Raw genomic sequence first — 10,177 nt, forward strand, 5'->3', positions numbered from 1 at the left:
CCACATCAACCTGGCAAGTGTTTGATTGATTGTTGTGTCTTGTTGCTTTTCTTCTTTTGTCTCTCCTCTATCCACTCACCCCAACCGGTCGAGGCAGAAGGCCGCCCACCAAGAGCCGGGGTCTGTCGGAGGTTTCTTCCATTAAAGGGAGTTTTTCTTCCCCGCTGTCACCAAGTGCTGCTCAGGGGGGATTTGTTGGGTTTTCCTTATAACAGTGTAAGGTCTAGGTGTGATTATGTAAAGTGCCCTCAGACACCTGTTGTTGTGAATTTGTGCTATGCAAATAAATTGAATTGAAATTTCAGATGATCCCTACACTTGATTTAGTCCTCGCTGGTGCAGCTTAGCAGAGGAATACTAGCTGTATTAGGTGTCTTCTAGTGATTGGATTATGTGATAAGAAAAATTATGTGAAGAAAAAACCAGAGCACACAGGTCCAGCAAGTCAAGATTTTATCAAAGCAGCAAATTTAAGGTGACCTGACCTTATAACCTCTATGCAATTCAGCTTTAACTTTGATGCAATACATAAAATACACATAAAATTGAAGACTAGGCGCTGATGAGAGTTTTATATTGTAAAAACTGTTTTATTGGATGTATAACAAACTTCCAAGGATTTTTCTGTACTGTTTCAGACATTGCAATAAACTGATTGTTGTTCAGACCTTGTGCAGTCTGTGTGATATATACTTAAATTACCTGAGCTCTGTAATTAAATAATCTTTTTAGATTTGTATTATGATAGCCAGTCTTAACCAGCACATTTAGCCAGAACACACAGAAAACCATTTGCTTCCCCACAGAATGACCAAAGCATGTGCATCAAGAAATCATCCAGCCTACAGAGTCCCACCTGCCTGAGCCAAGGTAGAAGCATTTATTTCTTTTCGGTAAGACACTGTCTATAGTCATGGATTGTCAAAACTAGATATGCTTCTATTTCAGATATCTTCTACCTGAGGTTTACTCGGGTTATCCAGGTATCCAGGACTGTTCATTCATTTGTCACTTTGCATTATTCATCTGACACTGAGCAAAAAGCAGGTACACCCAGGGCAGTCTATCACAGGGCTGACTCTCATTCATTTGAACATTTAACCCCTTTCAGATGTGGTTGTCATGAATTTGCAGGCTACATGTAGATGGATAGCAGGTACTTTTTTGGCATTCAGACAGAGGTCTGGGGTGTGTAAAATTCCTGGGAAGGTTTTGTTTAAACATAGTAGGACATAGCTGGCTACAGCCACATTCACACACTATCCAACATCATGCAAGACACACAAAGCAATGCTATTTACTATAGACAGATTTCCTGTTGACAAACTGATCCATGCATTTGTTACTTCCAGGCTGGACTACTGTAACTCTGTATCATCAGGATGTCCCAATCTGACAGGAACTAGCAAGAGACATCATATCTCTCCTATATTAGCTTCTCTCCACTGGCTCCCTGTAAAATCTAGAATAGATTTTAAAATCTATATTATGGTCATGCCAAAGAGGGCATCATGACATAAGGGCTCTACATGCTGCATGCATCAGTATGCTTGTGGCATCCTGTGGCTGTGTGCATGCGGTTCACAACCATCGCTGTGTTTATACACATCTTCATACATGAGGGTTTGCAGAGCTGACCTTGCACTCAGGCACTGTGGAGGGAAAGAATTTCTGGATGAGGAGGAGGAAAAGGAGTTCCTGTGTTGGTGGTATTTACTGTGAACCAAGGTGATGCTCTGTCCTCTAAACCACATGCAGAGAGAAGATGAAAAGTTCATGAAACTCATGAAACCAATGCGCAACAAAGATGATGAGATGCAGAAAAAAAAATTATTTTCGGTGCCTAAAAATAACTGTAGCTAAAAAGATAAATTAAAACTATCATTTTAACATCCACAGCAGGCCAGTCAATGTAATTGTTATTTGACCTTCATTATCAAATGAATTACCTTCAAAAATGTCACATGATGACATTAATAAACCTGCTTTACGTTTTTACATGGAGGTGGAATATTTAGCAGAAGTGGGCCTAGGGAGGGTTATTTTGGTGTTTTCAGCTGATGGGGGTGGCTTGTGAACAAAACATACACTTTTACCATATCATATCGGCAGGATGACAAAAATGCCACCACTTGCAAGACTCTTTAAAAATCTTTTATGGTCGACTTTTAATCCAACTTTATCATGACATATCATGATAAAGGACAGTATGGACAGTATCATCCAGAACAGTGTGGGTCTCTGAAAGATTTAATCCCTTCAAACTCGACAAGTTTTCATTGTCCCCACTGCCCCCACCCCATCAGTTGAAAACATCAGAATAACTTTCACCAGTGCTGAATAGCCCCACCCTCCAGCTGGGACCAGCTTTCCACCAACTTTACCTCGATTGCTATCTGGCCAGTTAGGGGCAGCACCAGCTGTAAATACAACACGCTGAATATGAGTCTTACCTCCCCCTCACAAGGGGAAAAAGGCCAGGACCGGTGTCAAATCGTTCTACCTTGCCGAGATATGCTACTTTAGATAGCAGTCTTTGGATTTACACACCACACCCCATCCCTTCCCCTGACCACTTTGTGGGCTGTAGGAAGCACAACCCAACAGAACACCCAGACTTTTTTGTCCCATCTTCAAGCCCTGTTCAGGAAAGTTTACCAGGATGGGAATTCAAACGTGTCATCTGCACGCATAAAAAAGGAAAACACGCTCATATTACAGTTAGGCCTACGTCATAGAAAGCTTATTTCCTTCTCCACATGTCTGATTCATGCTGACAACTTTCACTTCTCTCTGGCTGGGGCTCGAATCCTTAAAGCTGTGGGTGAATTTTCCTGGAGTTATGAGTTTCTACAGTGATGCGTCTACCGAAAGCATGAGCGACGAGTTGGAGACTCTGGGGTAAGACAATCTGGGACTGATAGTCAGATCTAAAGCTTCTTTCCAGCTCTGTGCACGTTACAGGCTGCAGAGGACATATTGTAGCCTGCACTATTCAGTAGCGTACCGATCCTATGCGATCAAAAGCAGCAGACTGCCTTGGTAAAATCAGCATTATAGAATCCCCTGGGCAGACAGAGTGGCAGACACCTTTATCACTTCTGATTTGACACAGGCAATATTAGTCGGCCAAGTTCTTTGTTAGAAATTATGTTGATGGGTTGGTGTGTAGCTGCTATAATGCCTAAATCTTTATAGGTAATTCTGAAAGTAAAGTGGTCTACATGTTAAACACCTGCACAGTTTAATGTAATATTATTTCTACCTTTATTAAGCTTATAATATATCATTTCTGTTGGGGTGTGCTTGATATTCTCCCTTCACATGTATGTAGCTACATGGAGTGGACAAAATATTAGAAACACTTGTCAGAACAAGGCGGTCCAATATGACCTCAGTGGCAAAGGACACATCAACACTATTACTCTTTGGTTCCTATTTATCTGGCTGTTTAGTGTCTGCTAGGAGCTGTGGTAGGATCTGTGATTTGTAGTTGTATTGAGAGTTCATTTTGCTCAGGTTAACGGTGATTTTAAAAAATAGATAAAATGTAACCAAATCTTCCTTTATAACCAGATTGTATTAAAGTATTATGAACAGCTTGTAGTTTAAAAACCTCATCGTCAATACTGTAATGTTTATGTAGGTTCAGTTTTGTTCAGGCAATTTGGGTACATCTACATGTCTACAGTAAAGATCCAGTCCAAGCATTAGCATTTCTCTGAGGCTGTTGCCAAGAGGAAGGTTAAGAAGACAGCTTTAAGTAGCAAACGTTCAAACACATAAAACAACAAGGTTAAAACAAAAGTGTGTTGACAGTTTGCCCCCTGATCATTTTTTTGTTGCTCCCCTATTTCAGACAGGCTGGATCCGGCCCTGGTCTGGTCCTGTATTTACTATGGTACTGTGCAGTTTATATTGAGTTTATATTGGAATCTTTCTCTCTGTTAGCTACTAATTAGTTAAGAGAGGATCATGAAAAATTGAAATTTATTTTAATACACAAAAAATACTTATACTGATACTTTGTGTGTCATTTTGAGAATATACTTGCTGTGGACTGTCAAGTGAAAAGATTCTTCTATGAAAAATAACCTCATCAAAACAATTCATGAGCTTCTTTGTCAGGCAACTTAAACAAATAAATATGGATTTCAGTAGTTAATAGACTATGACATTTTACTGGGTTCACAAAAACATAAGCCTACCTTTTCTGTGCAGAATCTCAGTCACCCTGGTCATAATAAGCTGAAAAAAATCCATTGGACTTGGTTTTAGGTTGAAGACATTTCACCTCTGGTGTTGAGCCAGAGATATTTATCCCCCTCGGTGGTGTTTCAGTCCCTTGATGCCCAACAATGTCCCTTAACAACTGAGTCATTATAGCCCAGTATCGGTGAGAGTCGTTACCTGTCTTTGAATCCTCCCCTGTGGACCGACACCTATTGTCCTGGTGGTCATGTTTGGGCAGAGATCTCAAACAGGATTGTAGATGGATGACAAGTTGTGTCTTAGTCCACCACCCCTATTTAGTGAGGGGTGTTCTATTTTTTACAAAAATAGCTTCTTTGACTCCTCTCTCAAACCAGCGATGTTCTGTTCAGTATTATCTCCTCCTACCGAGGTAAGCCATTATCTCTGCTGTTGTTATTGGGTGTTTGCCATGTGTTTCTTATACAGTATGTCATACTCCATACAGGGTCTCAGATTTGTCATGTAGGGATCAAGTTGTGGTTCAGAGTAATATCTCCCCTCCTTTTGTGCTTAAGCTGCACCCTTGCCTTCCGGCATGTACAAGAGGTTATTGGCATTTTTACTCTTATTGTGCTGCTTGTGATTGCTAATGTTTATGTCTTTGTGCATTTTTCTAGGCACAGTCATTCTAGACATAGGTTCTCAACCTGTAAAAGCTGTTGCCCTTTTCAGGGCTTTTGTTCTCTTCTTTATGGATGTACTTGATTGGTGGGGGTGCTAGGGACAATGGTGTGCAGTACACCACCTGTTTTTCTGCCAGAAAATTGTTTAGGCAGTAGGTTTAGGCCAACATTAGGGTTTTGATTTGATTTGATTTGATTTATTCTTTCAAGCATATAAAACAGTTGCTATAACAACATAAATTTTTACACACAATCCAATATCAATTTGCTTATACCTAGTACATGCTTGAATGGAGTAGGAAGAAGTCAGACTTATCCAGTCCTACCCCATGACATCATCTTACCATCATTGGTTTGCAAGCAGTAAATAATTCTCTTCTACACCACACAAGTAATATACTAAAGAATTATTACAGAGTACTAACATTCATACCCCACACCCACAATGTTCCATCTAATTAATCATTAAACCTGTTCTTGCATATATCTTGATTGACACATACCTTTATATTTATGTTTAAACTCGTCAATTCTATTACAATTTTTTTATGTCTACACTTAAATTATTCCATAGTTTTAACCCACTTATAGAAATACAAAATCTTTTTTTGGTTGTACGTATAGCATGAATTTTTAAATTTAACTGACCCCTTAAATTGATTTCTAAGTCTGTCAGCCATATATTTACCATGCAATACATTGACTGTTTAGTATATGTATTTGATGTATTACATACTAAAGGTACCTGACATATCATCTGTATTTGACTCCCTGGGAATGAGGACAGGTTTGTTATAATGGCATGGTTAAGGATCATCTTATCTTACTGTATTTTTGCCTTTTTTTAGCTGTGGGTATCAATGTTATTTATAGACTCAGCAAATCTTAATGTATGTAAATACACTTTCACATCCTGGTTTCATATGCCTCCATCTTAAAGTCTCAGTTTTGTTTAACAGCAAAAATCTATTATAAGTTGGGACACTGTGTAAATTGTAAATAAAATCTGAGTGAAATCTTTGTAAACTCGTATTTAATTGAAAATAACACATATGATTTATCATATAGTGAAATTGATCAATTTTATGTATTTATTTTTTTAATTGCTTATTTTAAGTTTTATACCAGCAACATTTTTCAAAAAACGTGGGTCAAGGGGACGTTTACTGCTGTTTTAACAACATTGTCTTAGTGAACTAAGGAGATCAGTTGCTTTAGCAAAATGTTTTCCTATTTCTGCTTGAGATAGGATTTCAGCTGCTCTACAGTTTGAGGCCCCCCTTGTTGTATTTCCACTTCATAATGCATCAAATGTTTTCAGTGAGTAACAGGTCTGGATTTTATTTCATAAACCTAGGGATTTACTATACTTTTTATGATTTCCAATGTGCCACCCCTCTAGCAGTCTGTGTCCCAAACTGGCCACCCTCTCCACAGTTTTCTGAACAAACCATGTGGTCCCTCTCCTTTTTAGCCTGGAGAATATGGCATCCATGATTTTCAAAAGGAATTTCAGATTTTGTCTTGTCAGACCACAGGACAGTTTTCCACATTGTCTCAGTTCATCTTAAGTGATTTTGAGACACTATACTTTAATTAAATTAATATTGCAAATAATCATCTTAATTCGAGAAAGGCAGTTGTTTCACACCAACATAGTTAAATTTTAAGGGAGTTCAGCCTGATAGTTTGGATTAAAATAGAATTAACTCTCTTTTTTGTAATTAAATTATTAGTCTGATATATTCTCTTTTCTTTAATTACACTAATATTGCAAAAAGCTAATTTTTCTAATTTTTTCTTTTTTTCTTACTCCTTTTCCTTTCCTCCAAATGTAATTTCAGAGGTGCTGGCAACAGCTGTCATGGCTGTTAAGCTTGCACCAACAGTGTTGCTGCAGCTACTGTAAGTGTAAGCGACCAGTTGAATATCTGTATAGGCTGTATAATCGCTAAGTGGTTTGTGAGCTAAACAGACCCATGTAAAAGAAATGAGTGCTTTTTATATTTTGATTGGGAAAATTAATTCACTGGAGAGGATTACTTCAATTCTTTTGGCAAAAATGTGGGCAAAAGTCTAATAGTTCTGGTTCAGTGCACTTATTGCCAGATTTGTTCTAATTTCTACAGTCAGTACTAAACAAAAAGTACAACAAACACTAATATATGACAGGGAATGCCATTAGTTTTGCAAGTATTGGACAAAATACCTGATGATGACTCTAGATGAAAAACTAGAGGATCTCAAGGTTTTTGAGATTCATCCTCTGAGGATCATGAATATCTCTACCAAGGTTTGCCTCATTTCATACAGTAAATATTGAGATTTTAATTATATAATGTAAAACTTTGGCCAGTGGGTGGCACTAGGGTAAAAATCACAGAATCTCTAAAGTCCTCTGGGGACCAAGAATGTCAGGACCACATTTCATGGCAATCCATCATATAGTTATTAATAATAATATTGATTCAACCAAGTTGCCCAGCTCTGCTTTTTGCTGCTTTTTAAGACTGTTTAAAAATGTATCTTTAGTTCTCTTACACTTGATGTGTGCATTGCAATAGAGGAAAATCAGCAAAAACAAAATAATGCAAAGACAGTTTTTGCATTTGGAGAGAAAACATTTGGGCTTCATTTTTTTTATTTTTCCCCAACAGAATTTGGCAGTTTAGATGAATCTTGAGATTTTTTTTTCCACAAGAAATTTAATTGATCAAGATGGATTCTCAGCTTTCCACAGTATTGATGTATGGGAAATGTCTTGTTTATTTTGTTGAAGGTGGTACCACTATGACCTGTCCCGCCATGCTGCAGAGGCACTTCTCTTGTCTAATGGGAGTGATGGAAGTTACCTCCTCAGAAACAGTAATGATGGACCAGGCTGCTTCGCCTTGTCTGTCAGGTCAGTATGACTATAACACTTTATTCTAAGTGAAAGAAATGCACCATGGTTTTGGTAAGTTTATCTCAAAAATGGTGACATGATGAATATCTTTATTCACAGTAGATCACTCTCATAAGAACTAAGATTGTTGAACAATCTTTAAAGTAAGCCAGATACTAAAGTGATCTTAATCTAGGGTTGTCTATAGCAATGCTTTTTACAGAATGCTTTATCAGATTTATAAACTTTTTACTTATTGTTTGATCAAAGTTCAGTTGAGATTTGAATAAAGATTTTGCCATTATATTTTGGAAAAATTTGTGTAAGTTGGTTTGTTATTTGTTAAGAAATATTTAGAAAACATTTAACACCAACTTCTTTTGCAGACAAACATTGTTGCTGCAGCTTCTCATTCAGCTATGATCTCCACAATGTAATCAATCTTCTTGAGTGTCATCTGTTTAAAGGTGCAGTGTGTACAATCTGGAAGGATTTATTAGGAGAAATAGGCTATCGTTTGACTTATATTGAGCCCTTTACATCTACACTGGGGCAGGTCCCTTATCATAAAGGCTGCCATGTTGAGAACTATGTTTTTTTAGAGTACCCCAGAACAGACAAACCATACACTGACTCTAGAGTGTGAATTTTGTGTTTTTGCATTGAAGCAGCAGCTTGTATTTGGAGATGCCTGGAAAATGAAGAAGTAATGTTAGAAACAAAAGGAAGCATTGTCGTGAGTTTAAAGACTGTAATTTGAAAAAATGGAGGATCATAGTTATACTTTAACACAAAAAAGGACTGAATCCCAATCATCAAAGAAGCGAAGATACGAAGAAACAGGATAGGCAATGGCACAAGAAAATGATAAACAATGGCGTGGCCTTTCCCAAATGGAAATCCTCGATGAGGGAAAATGTTTCCAGAACTGAAGTTGCCTGTTTTTTGCCTACCAAGTAAAATTAACAATAACAAGTAAAGTAAGTAAAGCAGGTTTTTGTTTGATAGAACATGGCCAATGCTGGGTAACCCATTGTGGTCAAGTGAGCCACCACTAACTTTTGCTTGGTCAAGTTAGCCATGTTTTCTGAGTGCGCAGTTTTTCCTACATAAACGGTAATCATTGTGAAATGGCTGTGAGGGCTGTTTGTAACCTCACCACTAGATGTCACTAAATCTCACACACTGCACCTTTAAGATATATTTATGTCATGCAAAATCTAAAGTTATCAAGGTAGATATTGTGGTGTCAGCCATGGATGATGCATCAGCCCCTAAAGTGCGACCTTGGGGATAAAAAGAGACAGTAACATAATGCAGCATCTGTCAAACTAGGTGTGAATGATTAATTAATAGTTCCCGAGCCCCGCCCCCTTCATATGGTTCATATGGTCCTTCATGCAGTGATGGTGATAGGAGATGTCACACCTTCAAGTGCTACAGGCAGACCAACCACCAAGTCGGGACCAGGGGACAGCCCTGGAGGCATGGCTCCACCCCATAGCTCGCAATAGGTTGGGGCAAATCATGTGACCATTGTGTTTAAGTTGGGCTGCAAGAGTGCAGGTACATTTTTTTCTGAAACATCAGTGGTCATTCTGTCACATTATGCTCAGGAGAGGGCCTGTCTCTGCAGAACAAAGGATTTATTTGTGGGATTTATATCAGAATAAATAAGCTTTTTTCGCAGAGTTTTTAATTACATATTTAAGTATATTATTATTTATAATGGTTGTTATTATCATGGGTGTCCACAGTGTTTTAACCCAGAGAAGGTTTGCCTTCTCACAAAGCAGACCTTTGGTGTGTTAGATTTTACCCGAATTCTTTTATTGAAAGCACGAGAAATGAAGACAGGCAAGGACTGCTTAAAATCAACAGGAAGTTTACTGGAAGTCTGAGCATAGTGACGTCATTACAGCGCTGGAATCAGAGAGACAAAGTTTCCCCAGGAGATCCGACTTCTCTGAAACCTGAATTAAGTTCTTACAATACATTTTATCTTCTCGGGCTGCTCCGCCCTGGACAGGGGTGCAACCTTCAATAGTTTGTGATCCTATTGATCATTTGGTGCAGTGACGTGCGGTCAGGGGAGGCAGATGAGGCAGAGCCTTCCCTGTCAATCTTGAAAAGAAAAAAAAAGTTAACCATAAAATATAATAAATGTTCATATTTGTCGGCTGGTGTGTGTTGTAGGCCCTTTTGCCGTTCGAATCCGATGTTGAAGGAATTTTTTTCAATAAAGAATAGCAGAATTTCCGTATGTCCCGTTCAAATACATGGAGGAGATGCGCGATGAGGCAGCACTTTGCTGTGCCTCTTGGTGGATCGTGTAATCCTCACAAACTTTATGCGATGCAAATAGTGTGTCGCTGTCCCTCTATATATCGCAAATAAAATGCTTTCAAACACTCTG

General features: G+C 38.3%; 1 protein-coding gene across 1 annotated transcript in view; it reads left to right on the plus strand.

The window, feature by feature from the left end:
* The first annotated feature begins 2,383 nt into the window (after positions 1-2,383).
* Positions 2,384-10,177, plus strand: part of dapp1 (dual adaptor of phosphotyrosine and 3-phosphoinositides) — a 31,476-nt gene continuing 23,682 nt past the window's right edge. Inside the window, exons 1-2 of the mRNA XM_020599358.1 lie at positions 2,384-2,901; positions 7,657-7,779. Coding sequence (XP_020455014.1) covers positions 2,771-2,901; positions 7,657-7,779 — 254 coding nt within the window. The 5' untranslated portion in view covers positions 2,384-2,770. The remainder of the gene's footprint in view (positions 2,902-7,656; positions 7,780-10,177) is intronic.

Source organism: Monopterus albus, unplaced genomic scaffold (genome assembly GCF_001952655.1).
Source record: "Monopterus albus unplaced genomic scaffold, M_albus_1.0 scaffold40.1, whole genome shotgun sequence".
In the NCBI taxonomy this organism is placed as follows: Eukaryota; Metazoa; Chordata; class Actinopteri; order Synbranchiformes; family Synbranchidae; genus Monopterus; species Monopterus albus.